Source organism: Bombus terrestris, chromosome 4, assembly GCF_910591885.1.
Source record: "Bombus terrestris chromosome 4, iyBomTerr1.2, whole genome shotgun sequence".
NCBI classification, from domain to species: domain Eukaryota; kingdom Metazoa; phylum Arthropoda; class Insecta; order Hymenoptera; family Apidae; genus Bombus; species Bombus terrestris.
Window position 1 is genome coordinate 2,064,996 of NC_063272.1, and position 20,178 is coordinate 2,085,173.

The 20,178-nt window shown below is 35.2% G+C and overlaps 1 protein-coding gene and 2 long non-coding RNA genes across 7 annotated transcripts in view; 2 read left to right on the forward strand and 1 right to left on the reverse strand.

Moving 5' to 3' along the window:
* Nucleotides 1-865: 865 nt before the first annotated feature.
* LOC125384871 overlaps nt 866-20,178 on the reverse strand; it is a 33,575-nt gene continuing 14,262 nt past the window's right edge. The window contains exons 1-4 of one of the 5 annotated variants that reach the window (XM_048404958.1): nt 4,362-4,535; nt 3,919-4,273; nt 2,500-2,666; nt 866-1,619 (exon numbers count right to left, since the gene is read on the reverse strand). In XM_048404958.1, coding sequence (XP_048260915.1) covers nt 1,350-1,619; nt 2,500-2,666; nt 3,919-3,979 — 498 coding nt within the window. In that variant the 5' untranslated portion in view covers nt 3,980-4,273; nt 4,362-4,535 and the 3' untranslated portion in view covers nt 866-1,349. Of the gene's footprint in view, nt 1,620-2,374; nt 2,667-3,918; nt 4,536-4,740; nt 4,840-7,563; nt 7,726-20,178 lie in introns of those variants that run through there. The other 4 variants (XM_048404957.1, XM_048404960.1, XR_007223706.1 and 1 more) reach the window with 4 other exon arrangements.
* Nucleotides 15,333-15,794, forward strand: LOC125384901. Its single transcript, XR_007223751.1, has 2 exons — nt 15,333-15,549; nt 15,744-15,794. It is a non-coding gene; the product is annotated as an uncharacterized LOC125384901 (long non-coding RNA).
* LOC125384900 lies at nt 15,865-16,608 on the forward strand. The gene is made up of 3 exons (XR_007223750.1): nt 15,865-16,018; nt 16,095-16,382; nt 16,550-16,608. It is a non-coding gene; the product is annotated as an uncharacterized LOC125384900 (long non-coding RNA).

Here is a 20,178-nt window from a genome sequence, read left to right on the forward strand (position 1 = left end):
ACACGCAGATTTCCAGGATGCTGTTGAAAGAACAGAATGCACGAGTATAAACTGAATGCTTTCATTTAGGCAGTGTAATTACGTTAATTGGTTACAGCTGTAAACGCGCTGGTATAAACTATATAGTTTAAGCGATTTAGTAGATACCTGAACTCGCGTTTCCCTGTTTCCAGCGAAATTTTAGTATTATAAACGGAATGCGGATGTTTGTGCGTTTGAGAGAAATGTGGGTGTGTATAAACGTCCAGGTTGTACACTCTTGTTCGCGAGTATCGAAAAATATGCCGATCGTTAAAATTGTTCGCTTCCTGCAAAATAATCAAAATAATTGGAAACCAATCGGAGGATACTTAAAAATTAAAGTAAAATAAAAAGAAAATTAAGGTATAATTAATAAAAGAATATTGTACAGAGATCGTACGAAGGAATTTAAATAAAAGTTGTGTACAATTTTCTAATGTTATGTGTCCACGAGAAAATTCCCATTCTATTGGGTTTTCCCAAAAATTTCTTTCCTTTTATAAGGAAGTGACAGATGCACATCATTTTTTGTTTTACATTATGATCCATTTTGTTCTATTAGTAGAAAACGGATCATACAAAATTCAATAAAATAATATAAAAGAAAAAATGTTGTGCATCTATTATTTTCTTATAAAACAGACAGAGACTTTTGGAACAACCTAATATGTTTCTCATTGACATCCTTGGGAATTAAGTAGAGGATAATGGAAAAATGGAAATCGATAAAAAGTATTTATTATTATATTATTTATAGAGTTTTAATGAGTTTTTTTTTTTTTAGGAAAGTTTGTTACTTTATACAATTTATTGGTAGTGTATTGCTATAACAATTTTTCTAAAATTTACAATTTAAATTACATTGGTTCGTTGAACGATCGAGTAATAACTTAGCAGTGTTTTAAATCTCATTCTCGTAGATTTGATTGTATTCGTAATTATTATAATTATGAGCATCGTATTCTTAAGAACATCCCCTTTTTATATTATCAATTGTTCTTTGATTTATCGACATCATTAGAACGAGAACATCATTATTATTTTCTTATTTCTGAGCTTCGTATTATCGATATCGTCGTAATTTTATTGACTTATTAATCAATATTCATCGTAATATTATTATGAAACACATAAGGAATGAAACTCCATGTACACATTTATAAAATGAAAACAGCATTTTCATTGGTAATGCGACAAATCTTATGTATCGTGTTGTTGTGTAATATTACAGTGTATGTTACAATGTACGTATAAACGCGTTAATGGAACCAATTATTCTCATCGGCGACTAAAATGATTCACGATCGTGTGTTACTTCGTCTGCAATGTCAGGACGGATACATGATAATTGTTAATGTAATTTGTAATACTAAAGCTAGAAACAGATCGATCCCTCTTATCGTCAGATCGTTCGGAGCACCGGTACCGATATTGCAAAACGATTTCTCGCAGCAAGTGGTGCAAGCGGAGAGTTTTGTTCGTTCACCGACCACTATACATCCGGAGTCGCATTTGTCAGTACACTTTCTCTCCACCGACCAAGTTTGTGGACTAGACATTGAATCTCCGGTGCTGGTAGTGTAAGAAAATCGCTTTACCTGAAGAGAAAGAAGCAAACGTGAAAGGAATATTTGCAGATTTTAAACTTCGGATCGCAAGAGACACTCGTACGCTAAAATATAGTATTTCTTTTAATTTTGTCCGAGTACGAGCTCATTTTGGGCGGCATTAAACCACGAACTTGATAGTATCGAGCGAAAAGAGGAAAAAGAAGACTGAAAAGAAAAGATGAGAAAGAATTCTACATGTACGTAGAATGATTCTTGATACTAAAATTAAATTAATATTTGCAACAATTCCTTGTTTCACTCTGTATGACATTTCACATTGGAACTTGTAACGAACACGAGTGAGTGTGAACGTAACATATTTTTAGTCGAGGGAATATCAATTTTCCAGAATATCTCGCATCATTTCCAGAGAATACGGTTCGTTCATTGTTAATTCGGTCGGCTAATATCGATTACGGATTTCGTAATATTTTTGCCGTGTATGTGCAAACTGTACAATTATATCATATCCAATATCATTGTTGATTACCAATAAATAAGAAGAACAAATAAAAAATTGCATTTGCATATTCCCTCAAATGTGCACACCATGTACATATGTTCCTATAAAGCGGATTCAATTTCAATAAAGTACGTAATTATTATGAAACTGAATTGATCGACTATATTGAACATTTGCAAACACTAATCGCGTTATGAACGAAATGAAACTGTGTCTCTATCTTGAACAGCCTTCTCTCGCTCTCGTGTTGACGATAACTAATATCGCTTTTAGCTAGCTGTTTGCTATATTCTGTTTGCTTTAAAAGCACGCGATCAAAGCAAAATATCAAACATCTGCTGAAACACGTGCGTGACCTGTGTATAATCAACAAGCGTTCGAATCGCTGTTATCATTTGTCATTACCATACAGGTCCTTTTATCACCAGTGCACTTGTGCCCGAAAGTGGTGAAGTTTCCGGTCAGATTGGCGCATCTCTCTCCATCTTCCATTGTATCACACTGATGACACCATAAATCGTTTGCTCGTTCCGACGCTGCGTGAGTTCGATGTTCCGTAGTTAACAGTTGGCCTGATCATCGGACTCAATCAACCGACAAATACGTATTAATTAATAGAAATCGTGATTTATCCTAGATTTCTAAAGATTATTAAAATCGACGTAGGAATCGGACGTAAGACGTTGGGCAAATCGTTGTCTACTTTATAAGTAGCTTCGCATCTTTCTCTCTTTTATTTCTTAGAAATTACTTCCTTCTACTTCTTCCTTTCTTTCATTTTTCAAACAAATGTGTCGTGCTTTCATTAACGTCAGATTTTTGTACATTTTTGTAAAAATAAATAGATATTAGTCTTGACATTTACAGACACATCGGCGATATGCGTAAGATGAAATTTCGTCGCGTTCGTTGACAAGATTGCTAGGAAGCTTATCACGGAAGAAAAGTGAATTAAATGCACCGTGTACGATGATCGTTGTTTACACGATTCGTAACACAAATGGCTAACACCTACGAGTGATGGCTTCAACAGGTGCACTTTCCTCTATATGCAGTTTATATGTAGAGGAAGATCTTCGCTATAAATAGACGAAACATCGTTCCTTCAGACATCTAGTGAAAACTCCCTCAACGAAACGCGCTCCTAAAACGCAACTTGCTCGTAAAACAAATAGGGTCATGTAACTGAAAGGAACCTCGAGAAAGAAAGAGAAAAATGGGAAGAAACAGAAACTTCCATTTTCCATTACAGAAACGCTCTTTGTTGAAAGAAAAATTCCTCAAATTAAAAATTCTCAAAGACGAAATACCGCCATTGTCTATCCTGGCAAATTATCTTCCGTCTTAACCAGTTACCTACTCTTGACGAGTATACTCGTCACGCGTAAAAAGCAGTTTTTGCTGTTTAAACTGCAATTTCAGCGAAAACTAAAATATATTCGTAAATTTGAAGACGTTTCGACCATTTGGAAGCCAGGACCAGGTAAAACGAACAAATGAAGAGATATAAATAATTATTATGAAAAAAGTATAATACAGCGTGAACAAAGTAGTTGTTCTGTCCTTTCTAACGCATTTTAGTCGCATTAGTCGCAACGGCTAACTGGTCAATACATTGTCGAGTCGATCAACTTTGGTATTCCGATCGTATCGACGTGAAAATCGGCGTGACGAATAAGGCGCAAGAATCGCTTTCTTCTCTCGTAAATACCGAAGATGGACAACGCGTATCGGCGAATTTTTAATTTCAGAAAAATGTAATTTGATTCGTGGCGAAACGTGTGAGAAACGCGTCGAATTAAAGAGGCGAAATGCGAGGCTTATCATTGATGCTTACGACCATGGAGATAGACGCGACGATCAGGAAGTACGTGACAGGGTACATGTATCGGCCATGTTGATAACGTCTAGCGCGTCACATTCGAAAATAAATTCGGCTGTTTAAATTGCGATCGGCTGATGTCCTTGGCGCATTGATCGCATGCTGGTGTATGGCGGCGAGCGCGTTGCAACGCAAAACGAGCGGATTTGGGTACAATAGACAGCCATATTGAGAATAGCCAGAGTCTGCGCTGGATGGGTACAGCTGCTCCAGAAACCTTGAAGCCCATGGAAAATCAATATCCATGGCAGCCGGAAGGTCCTGTTCGTTCAGCGGGAACGTTTGACGTCAAAGTTTCTGCGCATTCGCATCACACCCAGAAAAAAGAAAATTCACTGTCACTGAATCAATGATTTGTCGACACCGCAACTAAAATTCAACTTACAATGCCTCGAAAGCTAAAATAGTCCGACACTCGCCGTAAAAATATCTTTCGTTTCGTACGTTCATTCGAACGAAATAACTCGTCTGCAACTGTGGACCGAACCATTTGAATTTTGCTCGACGAGTTAGAGGAAATCTTCGAAATGTGTTATTTAAATCTTCGTTACAGGTCCAGCTAGAAAAGTTGTAAAAAGCTACCCTTACTTTCTTCTTCGCTATTCCGACTAATTGTACTTCTTTCAACATTTCTTTACACGTAACCTATTGTTAATCTTTCCAATGCTTCTAACTCGTAAAAAAAAAAAAAAAAAAAGAAAAAAGGAAAGAAACAAATTGTTTGACTCAATTTTTGAAAAGTTATTCTGTTTTAAAGAACGCACCAACGCCTCCTATAGCCCGTTACACGAGACTTCGGGATTTTGTTCATTTTGTAACGAAACACGACTATCCCGATCACATTGGTAGAATTTGAAATCATCCTGAAAGTGCAAATGTAAAAGAGAGAAAATAGTTGTGGTGAATATTTGGGGGGGGGGGGGGGGAAATAGTACATAGTATAGATAGGTATTTCGAGCGTACAATAAATATCAAAAATTATTCCATTGAATATCAAGATGTATCGGTACAACAGATAATTGACTGTTTAATTAATTTCGTGAAATTAATTTCCTCCACGAGATACACCATAAAGAGCTATCTTCAACATGTTCTAGACGCTAAATACCGTCCCATTGAACATTGAGACGCATCGATGTGATGGATAATTGACTGTTTAATCACTTTTGGAATTTCTGCAAAATATACACTCGCACTAAATATCTTGTTACTTAAAATACAATATAATATGTAATATGCGATATGTAATATAATATGTAACATACACGTACACACGCGATATATTTATAAAGAAGCACGTATCAGAGTTGGAATAATTTCGTGAGCAACAGTAGACGGTAAATGTAATTTGCAAACGACCTCTTTATCAAATATCGATAAACGCGATCGACATGGAAGGGATCAGTGCTTATGCTGGCCAAATATTCCGTCATCATTCAAACATCCATCGAAACTAATCCCAGTACATACCATTCGAATAATCGAGTAACTTCGTTATCGCGTATGATACAGTGCACTTACTTGATTGCAATGATATCTCAACGATTATTAACAGATACCATAACTTATCCGTCACTGAGAAATGTTAGGTTCGACTGATAAAACGTACAGACACCAGAGTATTCGTGGGAGCAGTCGAACGTCAACGATTCTACGATCTCGGCATATTCCACCTCAAACGCGATTCCGTAAAATTCAAACTAATCGTCCAGCGAGCTATTCCATGTTTTCCAAACTGAACAGATCGTGAGCATCGGCCAGCGATATGGGAAATGAAGATAATTTCCAATTGTTCGTAACATCTGACGATCATTCGACTTAAAACATAGTTCTCGCGGTCGCGGCAAACAAGTTACGCAGGCAATTTGTCAGCTGTCGAACGAGAGAGCTGGCTGGTTGTACTGCGTTGAAGCAGAGCGATTCGAAGAACGGCAGAGACGCGAAAGGGAAGCGTTCGCCGAGAATACGTCCGTTTCGTCTTTCTCGTTAGACGGTGGAAATGAATTGGCGATTTCACCATGAATACTACAAAGGAAGTTAACGCTGTAACTGGCGCGAGTTTCGCGCGCGATCGACCAACGTGTAATTAAAATGATAATCTTAATAGATCCTCATGGACAAAGATAGCGAGGCTGGCAGTTGGCGAAGCGAGCTAAGCAAATAGCGAATTATATCGCGTGTTATAACTGGATCGTGGAAGTTTGCGCATATTTTTACACTGATAAATTAACCCTGCTGCTGATCCTCTAATATTTCTCGTTCGATCTCATCTATTACAAATAACAGATACGTAAGACAACATAGGAAAATATATAAGTAAATAGTATCGCGAATAATTACGAATAATTGCGTTCATTTTCGTTAAAGGTAAATTATATTGTATTTACGTGCCAAGGATAGAACTGAAATTGCCGCTGATATTGATTTATTCTTGTTAAATTTCAATGTCAGAATAAAAAAGTTTAGCAGTTAGCCGTTGCGACCTCTTTGAAAAGCGTGTACCTAAAAGTGTGTCGGGAACAGTAAGCGATGGCGAGTATACTCGTCGAACACGGAGTACGGGTGGCTGTTATAATATAGAATTAAGTTGTTACGAAACGACTGTTTTATTTTTCAATTTAGTACTGACGGGGCTCGTCGTAACGTAAAATACTGCCATCTCTTCGTGACGAGTATACTCGTGGAAAACAGCCAATTGGTTAAACCAGGACCAGATCACGATACCGTTTAAAGATGAAATTTGTAGAATGGTTAGAGTTAGAGAATATCGGAACTTTGTATTATTATAACGTTTACCATCGCTGCGCTCTCGATATTAACCCTTAACTGCTGCTCTGGGACTCCCAGACGATATAAACATCCGCGTAACTTCGCTCTCGAGCAACGCGTGATGTCAAGTGTCTTGGTAATTTTCAATTAAGTCGCCCCTTATCACTATAACTTATAACTTCTGATCTTTGTTCCGTATAGGAGTAATTGAGAACGTACAACTTTCCTTTCGCTTTGTTTCGTCTTGTCCATTATGGATGAAAATGCGATTATAGTTACGAAACGAATCATTCTTCGTTGATCGCGATACAATGGAAATGTTTACAGCGAACGTTCCCGAGTGCTTCGAATAAAGAAAGAACGATGCAATACGATATTCTTTGACTTATAAATAACTTTCCTTTGAGACCAATCCGTGGATCAATTTTCTGGCTCCGCAGACGCAATGTTACACGTAATCCTAGGAATCGTGAAGTTTTCAGTCTTTTCTAATATTATTTTTCAACTTGAAATTCAATCTATTGAACGTAGGAATATTTTTACTGTAAACTATTAGAAAAATGTCCATCGTATAATCGACGAGCATCGCGAGAGTAATATCCAGGCTTTAAATTCTAAAGGCTCGTTACCGTACAACTGTAGTAGGCAACTTCGTTGCTCTAAACACGTACGTAATTTTGTTCACATTGTATAACCGATAACTATTTTCTTTTTATTATTTCTTTTTATTCGAATGTCCTTCAGCTTTCGCTTTACCACCGTACATCATCCCTACGTCATGCACCGATACTATTTTTCTTTTACACAGTGACACTTACTTCTCTGCTTGACCATGCGATCCTGATCATCATGCAAATGGTCTAAGACTGTTGTCGTGATACTCTACGGAATAACTAAAATTGTTGTATCGTTCTAACACGTTATAGATTTTATTAGAGAGGAACGTTTACTCGATAGAAGACTCAGATTCATGAAATAAGACACCGGTTTTCCCTGACGCCACTTTACGATATAAATAATTAAACTTTTTCTCCCTCGTATATGGAAAACTTAAAATACTTTTCCTGTATTATCTATGCCAACTCTCCTGTCAATTTCGTTACTAAAATAAATGTTACAGTTATCAGCAATAATCGCCTGCACTCGACTATACGTTTCTTTAATTAAAAATTTATCAAAGCGAAGTCTTCGATTCTTTAAATTCTGCAAAATTTGATGAAAAGCGCAATGACTCGAAACTTCTGACGAGTAATGTACGCGAAAGACTCTGTATACTCGTTAGGTCGTTCCTCAAACGAGAAACAGATCGAACTGTTCGCGTTCGAGTCAAACGTAAAGGGAAAAGATTAAATTTCCTAACTTTCCGTCGATAGGATCCTCATCGACGTTTATGACAGTTGACTTTTCTTAATTAGCGAAGCTTCAAGCTTTCGATATTTCCAAGTTTCAATAATTCTCATTCTCCGTTCGCCTTTCAATGACCGTTATTAGCGTGAGCGTGTGTCAATAATGAAAGCGAACGATGCTCTTTTGAACCTTCCTTTCCTCTTCCATTCGTCTTCCTTTTCAGAACGGAATAATGGCTAGATCTACTTTACTCGTTGCGCTGATTTAACGAGTGCGTGTTTATTCTCTCTTTATTCTTCGTCTGCTTCTGCCCTCGCATCTGTTGAACATCGATTCGATTGCTGAACTCGACTGTGTGATTCTCCTATCAGGAACGACATTTGCGTCGGAATATACATGTTACGGTCGTTCTTTAAAATTCTTCTAAATTAAAAGTTCCTTAAAACTCTCCTAGCTGCAAAGTTCTTCTCCTGAAAGAGTCGCGGTAAACGTGGATATCTGACGTTACGCGTTCGTTAACGAGCATCTCTTATGTCAAATATTACAAAGCAACGATTTACCCAAAATATAGAAATATCTTCCGAAATAGCGGACTCATCGTTAGATTATTAGATCGCGGATGTTCGTGCATTTGTGGGAATTTTAAAAATGCAAAAGTCCATGAAACGTTTAGGAAACGTAGAGGATGAAATAAATCTTATCTATATATATCTTGAATATGTTTGTGTATGAATATCTTATGATTTGTGTGTATGAATATCTATATCTTTGTGTATGAATATGAATATCTTTGTGTATTTGCTACGATATAATTATTAAAAAGAAGAAGAAACTTTCAATCATGAGAAAGATGGAATATAATGAAATATATTCAGACATTGAATAAAAATTTTTATTTTCATTTCGGAAGATGGAACGAACACGAAATATGCAGCAAATTTTGCGAATATTTCAAAATGAAGGAACTGCGCAATTATAAATATTTGCAAGTTAATTGCACTTAATATGGAACACCTGACTTTAAAAGCTTTCCAAAAACAGAAACATGCTTTTCTTTTCAATTGCTTTCGAGAAATTAATAAGTCCTTTCTGTGTCGCTTTATAAATTCTTTTAACATCGATATTACGTTTTTTCCTAATATTAAATTCTAACAATTTCTTACAATTTTTCAGCTGAAAGTTGTATTAAAATAATTTTGGCAACCGCTGAAAATTGTTGAAATTGTTGCACCAAGAGCGTAATTTCTGGGAAAAAAGGGTCGATGAGAACTCAAATCCTTCCGGGACTGTTTTACTCGCTCTATTAAACAAACATGTTTAATGATAAATCATGCAAAAAGTAATATTTTTTACGTTCATTATTTAACACGACTCTCAGAAAAATTTTATAGGCTGTCAAACGTAACAATCAACTGCATTCGAACAACATGCTTTCATTTTTAAGGAAATGTTTCATTTATTATTTGCGTTATTACTTTAATAAACGTTTGCTATACCGTTAACGTTCATATCTATAAACCAACGTTTACTTACAGCTTTACCCTTACATAACGTCAATCTTCGAAAGAATTACGGATTTTTATTATACAATATATTAATCTTAGTTATTATAACGTTAAGTTATTAGCAAAATTACAAGATTGAAGTTACCAGAAGAAAAAAAGCGAGGTGTTCGTTTCCTCTTTTACAAATATAGAAGAGGAAGGTTGCTTAAGAATGATTAAAACGTAAAATGAAATTCTAATTAAATAAACGCCGTATTACCATTTTTCTACTATAGTTTCGAGTAAATTCCGCGCACTAATCGTATTTCTCTACGGCACAATAACAACATTCTGTTAATCAGCCTTTGAAATGTCACCGCAAATGTTCCATGTGCAACGTGATTCCGTGTATTCCGTGATAATTTTCTTAAACTATATGAAGTTAACGTTTATAACATTCTATAAAGTAATAAGCAAACTAAATGAATAGCCTTCATCACGCTGTATATCCTGTTTGCATATTTAATATCAATATCAAAGCTTCCATGCAAAAAGATGTTGTATTTTATCGTTTTATCGTCACAGTACGAAAGTACGTTCAATAATTTACATTCTGTTTTTAAACAGGCTGTTGTAGCTATACTTTGTTTTCACGTATTTCAAGTAAACATATCATCGATAAATACACCAGTACAAACGCTATTATATCGATGCAAACGTTAAAACATTTTCATCCTGGTGAAATGTATTTGGTACATCAATTTTAGCGAATTCAATTAATGTATGACGAATGTTAAGCATTTACTTTGATTCGTTGAGTTTTAAGAATGAAATTAATTAAAATTTCCTTCAATCAAGGTAGATGTAATTTTAACAGAAAATTCCATTAAATTTCTATAAGTATTTCTAATGGTTACTCTTATGCCTATAGATAAAAATTAAAAAGCAAACTATCCTATAAAAATTAACACATAAGATTATTTTTTCCTGTTAATTTCTATGCCATAATTGCCTCTTCGATTCCCTATTTCTCTACGATTTATTCGTCTCGTACACAATTTTAACGTAATATTTCTAACAACAGACAGAGATACTTAGTTAGATTTAACACGATTCTTTTTTTCGCTTTCGTTAAAAAATTATTCGCAGACCGCAGCTCCTCCTTCGATAAATTTTAATTCTCATTACGTATACGTACATAAAACGTAGCGAGTACGAAACAATCACAGAATAACGTGATCTTCGATGAGATGCGATGTTTTAATAAGTTCTGATAATAGATGCATCATTAAATATGTAATTGGAAATGGTTGTTAATCGCGAGCATTAAATAATAATGTAATTTGAAAATAAATTAAATTCGATATATTTATACCGAATATATTAAAGACGTTTTAACATCGACATATTCAACATTTACTACTATTTTCCAGCCACAATATCTTCTTGTCGTTACGTATTTGAAACCTCCATAATATCTGAATTTATTTTAGCGGACACAGCAGTATGTAAAAGTTACATTAATGAATAAAAAAAAAAAAAAAAAAAAACAACAACAAATCGCGAGTATCTTCGTTAACTTACAAGATACGTATTATTAAATATCCAAAGAACAATTCTAAACAATTTTGCAGAAATAACATTCCAAACAAATATAATACTTATTAATTGATATATTAAATTCGTCGGATGCAATTTTTTAATCGCACATGAAACAAACGTATATTTCTCATTTCGTTGAATTGTTTTCTACATTTAAATTATTCCTGGATAGATGAGAATTATACGAAACTCACGAAATAAGGAAATAAGCAAAATAAAAAGAAAAAAAGAAGAAAAAAGAGAAGAAACTGGTAGATTTCACTTATCGTTAAACTTATATTCTTAAACCAAGTTAAACTTAGTTCGCCATCTTCGTGATATCACGCAATTCAACAAACTGTCAGATGCAAATACAACGTTAACATAGAATTGTAACGATAAAAGTTATATTCGAAGTTATGGTGATCTCTTCTACTATGACTCATCATTGTGCAACTGTAACTTATACCATTAACAAATCTGTATTTTCAGCCACGTTTCTAACTATAATCGTACATTCCATGTACATAAGTAATGTCCACATTGAGGAACGTATAACGCTTAGTTAATAAATTCGAAACCACATCGTTCGCGTGTAGTCCACGTGAACTATATTTGAATTGTGTTAAAATGGCAATTTGTAAATTTTATACGTCATATCGAAGGGATTAAGGATATTGAAGGAGAACACATAAATATTCGAGTCGCGTACATAAGTCTTAATATTATAATAATAAATAATAAGTCATAAATAAGTCATAAATAAATCATAAATTTTCATAATCTTAGTACGTTATTGATCTACGATATAGTAAAAGTTCTATACAATAAGTAATAAGCTTTATACAATAGCTCGTGGTTGATAACTCCGCGTTAAATACAATTTATGGCAACAAAATTTTATCCTATTCTAACAGTTCGTGGAAATAAAAATCGACGGACTTATGCAACTTCCAGTTGGCAAACAAATTAACGCAAGTTTCCAACGAATGAAACGCGAATAATGAAATTACACGAATACCGAGGAACGAACTTTAAAATTCCTCGTATCGATCGAATCGACTGTTATTCATTGAATTTTCCAGGATCGCTAAAATAGGCTAAATCTCACGGACCAAGGAATTTCCGACGATATGAAGGAATTAGGTAACGTTGTCGGAGAAGAGTGCGCGAATGTAATACAATATCTTGGAAAAGTAAAACGTTTCTTTTAATAATGTAAATGGGCTGAAAAATATTGCGGCAGAAGCGAGCAATTACTGATTCTACGTGAAAAACCGAGTGGAAAATGTGGAATAAAATTTGTAAAAATTTCAGTACACCGGTTAAATCCTCAATTTCGATCCTCGGATGAAAAAAAATTAATTGTGATAAATCATACCAGGTGTTTTTCCTATCTTTCTTATTTTTCACGTAGAATCACAGTCTGTGTTTCTATTCGATCTATTGGCCAAAATCTATAAAATTCACGTGGCGATCAACGTATCGATGCATTCTGTCAATTAAAAAAAGAAGATATAGCTTAACGTAGAATAATCTTTTTTATTGCGATAGTGATGGAAATTTCATTATCGAGATTAATCGTGACCTTGTTGAAAGTGTGATCGGCGCTATAACAAAAGAGTAGTTAGGCAAGCGGAATCACGGCGTGGAATGGAAAAGCGTGAGAAAGTAGTCTCATAATCGAAATTCTGTCGTATTTTTCAGCGAGGATAAGAACTACTCAAGCGACAATCGAATGTCACTTAAGCGCTCTGGAGATGGAATCAATTAGTACTTGAGTGGCGTTAATTCTTGCGCAAAGATCAATTCTCGCAAATTATTCGAAAAATAAGGATTAAAAGGTTTTTACATAGGGAAGTGTAGGATTGAAGCTTAGGATTTAATTTTGACGCGAATAAATGAAAGTTTAAGAATCGAGATTTAATTGAAATAAAAGTAGGATCGTTAAATTAAAAAACGTGAATAATTCTCAATTTTTGTCGCATATGAAGTATAGACACAAGTCTTTCAAATAATAAAATATTTAACCAACGTTAAATATTTAACTATAACGTGAAAGTAATATAAATGTAAATGAATATCGAACATTCTGAATTATAACACCAATTAATCGCATGCTAATTAATATTTATGAAACATTAGCGAAACACGATGGAAAATCGAAATTCGATATATATATTTCGAACCGTAAAAATAAGATCAGTAGAATGAACATGAGTTGGTGTACACTAGTTTTTTATTAAATGAAAAATAATAGATACGAATAGTAATAATAATGGAATATTTCTTAATTAACTTTTTCATTAATAGATATTATGTTTCCATATATACAAATAAATATATAATATAACAAATAATATATATGTTATCAATTTAGGATATGAGTATAAAATTTCTCACCATGTCACAAATTTTCCCGAACGTTATTTTTCGCATTTGAACTTGCAGTTGGATACTACGACTATATTTCTTATATCTATTTACAAGTTTAATAAAACTATTTTACGCTATGGCTTCGCTTGTTACTTACGGCTTCTTCAAACCAAGCGATTAAGAGATGGAATAAAGCTGAAATTACGTGATATAATATGCGCGTATACTTTGTGTGCCTGACATTGCGAGCATCACACTACTTACAAAGGAGATTTTACCTTGTATAAATCATACTTTTATTTTGGCAGCATAATAAATTTTATCCGATTACTTGAAAGCTGTTTGTATTCCGAGTTATTAAGCATCGTTATAACAACGAATGGTGTTGATAATTCTCTAATTTATTTAAATTTCCAAATTAACATAAAGTGTTACGTAATTATTTTATAAATGTCTTCAAACGTTATGAATATTAGTTTACATATAATCTTCCATTAGAGAACGTGGGCAGATGAATATTAAACTTTGATGGAACGCATCTAACGATGAAATATTACATATCTATGAAATTCATCTAAATGATTAAATATCAGATATCTATGGTATTCATCAAACGATTGAATATCAAATAATATAAAGTAAATATAAAATAACAGTTAGCAACATTTCGATATTATGGATTAATTGAATTAACTTTTAAATCGAAACACAAACGTGTTAACTACAACCTGCGGATTAAAGCGATTATAACTTACAAATTAACATAAAGTGTTACGTAATTATTTTATAAATGTCTTCAAACGTTATGAATATTAGTTTATATATAATCTTCCATTAGAGAACGTAGGCAGATGAATATTAAACTTTGATGGAACGCATCTAACGATGAAATATTACATATCTATGAAATTCATCTAAATGATTAAATATCAGATATCTATGGTATTCATCAAACGATTGAATATCAAATAATATAAAATAAATATAAAATAACAGTTAGCAACATTTCGATATTATGGATTAATTGAATTAACTTTTAAATCGAAACACAAACGTGTTAACTACAACCTGCGGATTAAAGCGATTAAAACTTTTTCCTTTTTTTTACTTTTTTTTTTTTTGATAGGAAAACTTCAACCAATACTGTTGTGTAAGCCTGTGAGGTAAGCTTCGACTTCTAAACTAACTTCGTAAGCTATAGAACTAAAAGAGCATAATCGTAATGTGATACGAATAGTCGGAAGAAATTTAACATTTATTTAAAAACTATATATATGTATTTAAAAACCGCTATATTACAAAGTCTTTATCTATATTTTTATGAATCTGTATAATTTTTTAGAATTTTAAAAGGATACATATATATATGCAAGCTCCCTAGATTTCATGTAGGATAGGGATTCTTTTTGTTTCGCGGGTAGCACGACAGGCTGTGTTTCACGGACAGACCGATCTTCCCTTGTTTTACGGACGACCATTTTAAGAAGCACGTTTTTCCCGCACGGACGGACAGAGAGTTACATTAGAGACAAACAAGGTTACGGAATAGTTATTTAAGATTTTAAAGACTGAAGAAGAAAGATCGGTAGCTGAGGACGTTGAAAATCGATTCTCAATTTTCAGGTAAACATTGTACTAAAGACTTGTTATTTCCCGTTTATATAATTATTGTTATTTATTGTTATAAACGCATATTAATTGTCGTTTATTTTTGTATTTTATTATTTACTTCATAATAAAAACTCGATTTTCAGACTACAGAATCGATCCCTGAATTATCACCAAATTACGATCTTACAAATCGATTTTCACTACGCCATGCCGTTAGAAGTGAAGCTACGTATCGCCATGAACGAGAACGCAAGGGGGGGGGGGGAATAGAATGCATAAGAATCCATAAGAAAACCAAAAGATGAAGTATGTGATGTCTTTCCTCCAGAATATCAAGCAAGAGATCATCATCCGCGGTTATTCAGTTTATCGATAGTGAAGAAAGCCGCAAACAACTTAACCAAGGTAAGCCATTACAGAAACATTGCACTCACGATGGATGACGCAACGGCAGCGTCATACATCGGTACAAGTTTAAACTTCGTGTTTCGAGATATTTACTTAAAAGAATCGGAGATCATCCCCCCCCCACAAGGAAAATAAAGACCGAAATCGAAAAGCCCAATCTTCAAATAGAAACATTATTAGAGATCTTCCAGAAACAAAACACGCATGAGAGAGAAGGCACAGACTTTGTCATAAAACAATTTGATGGAACGCAAAAAGCCACAGATTGGAGTATGAAATATTCATATTTCACATAAGCATCCCTTCCATACTCTAATATAAGTATGAAACCGAATACGAAAAATACAAAATCCAAACTGATGAAAAAAGGATCAAGAATTTGAAGAAATATTTGGGAAAAATAGCATCAGAATGGTACCAAGCAAATCTGCTGAAGGATGAAGAATGCAACTGGGAAAATTGGAAGGTGGCAGTTCAAAAAGCTTGTGGCAATAAAGGTTGGTCTGCAGTACGATACACTTATAACTTTAAATACATTTCAGGTTCATTCACTGAATATGTCATAAAAAAGGAATGATTAATATTGGAAGTAAGGAGGAAGACTTCTGAAGAGACATGGATAAATCTAATTGTTATTGGATTACCCATACACATTCAAGATAAAATCGATAAAGAAACAGTACAATCAACAAATGGCTTAATCAGATTCTTGGGGCAATATCAGACAAAGGGAAGAAAAACACAAGGGAGTAACACAAGATTGGACAGAAAGCCAGAGCCACTGCCCAAGAAACAACCTTGTGTGATTTATGAAGCACTGAATTTCCCAGGTCTATTTCACCCAATAACAACTCACCAAAGAAATACATGCACATACTCATCGATCATTTTTCAAGGGCTGTTTTTATGTCCACATTGAAAACACAACACACAGAAGATATCATAAAACTTATAGACTCAACAGGAGAAACTGATTCCATAAAAATTATCCTTGCAGACCGATACCCAGTAATGACATCCAAAGAAATTGAAGAGTATACGAGGAAAAGGAACATTAAATTAATTTTCACCTCGACAGACTGCCCATCCTCCAATGGACTGAACAAAAGGGTAAATCAAACATTAGTAAACAGGATCAGATGTAATTCAGACAAAAATAAGAGAAACTGGACAAAAATCACAGAAGAAAGCATAGAAGAAAACAATAACACCAGACACAGTGTAACGGGGTTTGCCCCAAATCATTTACTGAATGGAAAAATGATTGAAATCGTCCCTAAGGAAATAATGGAGAATAAGATAAACCTAAAAAGAGACAGAGAAGAAGCATTCAAAAATTCAACAAGAAATTTCGAAATCAACAAACAAAAATAAGATAAAAAAAGAAGAGAACATGAATTTAAAATCGGTGATATGGTCTTCACCCATAACGGAAAAAAAATGAATAGAAATAAGTTGGAAGAAATTAGGAAAGGACCTTTCATAATTCTAAGAAGGATTTCAAACTCCATATATGAAGTGGATAACGGTAATCGGGGATCTGAAGGGAATCTGTTCCACTCCCCATTCGAGGGGCGGTGTAAACTCCCTAGAGTTCATGTAGGATAGGGATTCTTTTTGTTTTACGGGTAGCACGACAGGCTGTGTTTCACGGACAGACCTTCTTTTGTTTTATGGACGATCATTTTAAGAAGCAAATTTTTCGCGAACGGACGGACAGAGAGTTACATTAGAGACAGACAAGGTTACAGAATAGTTATTTAAAACTTTAAAGACTGAAGAAGAAAGATCGCTAGCTCAGGACGTTGAAAAGCGATTCTCGATTTTCAGGTAAACATTGTACTAAAGACTTGTTATTTCCCGTTTATATAATTATTGTTATTTATTGTTATAGACGCATATTAATTGTTTATTTTTGTATTTTATTATTTACTCCATAATAAAAACTCGATTTTCAGACTACAGAATAGATCCCTGAATTATCCCCGGATTACTATCTCACATATATGTACATATTTGTATATTAATATATATATATGTCGGATTGAAGTCAGGATTAAGGAGATGGGCGTTTAATGAATTTTCATTAGAATTAGCCATTGTCGTGATACAACGAAGAGTTTATTAGCACAGGCTTATTAACAAGATTAAGCACTCGTAGCACTAGTGATAATGACCTTAGGTTCAAACGAATCCGCGGTCACGGGATGATAAACGTATGTTATCGCACAGTTCAAGTCTAACTCTTTGTTAACTAGACGTGAGGTATTCACTGGTTATAAGATAGTACTGTCACTCGTCAATGAGATCACACGAAAGAATGACTCTCCGTCTCGACGATGTCGTCGAGGAAAACTATATTGGGTGGGTCTAAGGATATGAGATCCTCGGATTCGTCAAAGAAAGCTTTCGTTCCAAAGGTGAGGGAAATTAGCGCTGTTGCTAATTGGTCAATCTCCATATCCTCCTTGAGAGGAGGTTGTTGACGGGGGGCATCGTTCGTGGAAGATAGGTTTCTCCTATCTTCCCGTAGTTGCAACAAAGACTGCTTGTCTATATGAAGGACTTTGCTTGACTAAATCTTAAGATTTATTGCGGGTCCTCGCGTTAGCTAAACATATACTGCGGAGGTATGTTGACATCTGGAGATCATCTTACCCGGAGGATAGAATGTGCATGTGGCGAGCCACGGGACAGAAACCATTGAAATATTTACTGCTGCGTGTCGCTGCGACTATTTCTTTTAAGGAGAGGTATAGAGTTACTTCATGCCTTTGTTAGACAAAACGTTCATCCCTTGACCGCGGCTACGTTCGGCGACCGGTTGTCACCTCGAGCCCGAGCTCACTATCATAAATTTCGAATAAGTACAGTCGGATCGAATTACAACAGTTTCTTAGTGCGGCTATGATGAAATCTGGGTTACAGCGCTAAAGGGGTCCTCCCACCGCTCCAAAGGGGAGGCTCCGGTGTTCTTTCATCTCCGACACGGCCATTCTGACTATCACACGTCCTCGGGTGGATCTAAAATATTGAGTTTTCCTAATGTTAAACTTGATATAACTAGTATTTTGTTCCTTTATAGTTTAGCTAAATTATATTGTACTAGTTTCTTTATGGCTTAACTAACTGTCCAAATAGGTCAAGGGCCCAGGTTAACAACAGAAATTTCGATCGGACGTTCAATGATAAAGTAGGGAAGAAAAAAAACACAAAAGTCAGTAGCATTATGATTGGTATTCAAAGCGCCAGTTGCATTTTGTGAGTTACCAGTCAGACCGTAATGACATGACAGATCATTTTCGATTTCGTACACGGACGAGTCTCAGTTTGTTGGATCATATTACCGCACTGGGCGTGTGTGGAGACACTGAGTGCGGGTGCATTGACGTAATAGGTGTGTATGAAGACACTGAATGCGAGTGCAGTGTATGGAGACACTGAACACGAGTGCATTGATGTAATAGGCGTGTATGGAGACACTGAATGCTAGTGTGTGGTCACACTAGGCTTATGTGGAAATATCGAATGCTAGTGTGTGGTCGCACTAGGCTTGTGTGGAAATATCGAATGCTAGTGTGTGGTCGCACTAGGCTGGTGTGCTAGTGTATGGTAACACTAGGCTTGTGTGCTAGTGTATGGTAACACTAGGCTTGTGTGCTAGTGTATGGTAACACTAGGCTTGTGTGTGGAAACACTATGTTACATGTCATAGTCATAGTGTTAATGATCCTCTGAGATCGGTGTAGTCATATCGTCATTGTCACTGCCATTGTCATCACTACAGACGTCCAACTCAGCAGGAACGCAACTATTCGGCATTTTTCTTAATCTGTCATGACTGTATTTATACGATCGTTTGCCATCTAATGTCTTTAAAGTATATCTATCCCCTTCCAAAATCTCTGCTATTACGAATGGACCCTTGAATTTTGGCTCTAGCTTGGTTTGGTTTCTTTCCTCGATTTTGCGCAATACGAAATCACCGACATTAAACCTAACCATTTTAGCTTTGGTGTTATCGAATCTTTCTTTGTCGTGTTTGGCGCTACTTGCTATATTTTTTGTCGCCTGTTGTCTTACATCGGAGATATCTATTTCTCTTTCTTCAACGCTATCAGGTAGTAACAAGTCGTACGGTCTTGCTGTCCTACCGATTAGTAGTTCCAGTGGGCTCGCTTTAGTCACGCGGTTGGTGGTGCAATTCAGGGCCAATTGTATCTCCCCAATCGCGTCTTGCCATGATCGACCGGTCGTCTCTACTACCGTGAACATATTTTTCAACGTACTCATAACACGCTCTACCTGCCCGTTGGCTCTACTAGCACCGGTCGCTATCAAGTGGACTTTAATTTGTTTGTTTTCACAGAACTCCTGAAATTCCTTGCCCGTAAAACATCTACCCTGATCTGCTATTATCCGGCAGGGACTGCCGAATAAAAATATAGCGGACTTGAGAGCTTCGATGGTGTTAAAGGAGTCTATCTTACGGGTATGATGTAAGTGTACAAACTTCGTGAAAGCATCGACCAAAACAATGACATACTCCTTGGAATCCTTTTTACCGCTTAGCTTGCCCGTTATGTCCATGTGGACCGTATGCCAAGGTATGCTGGTCTTAGGTAT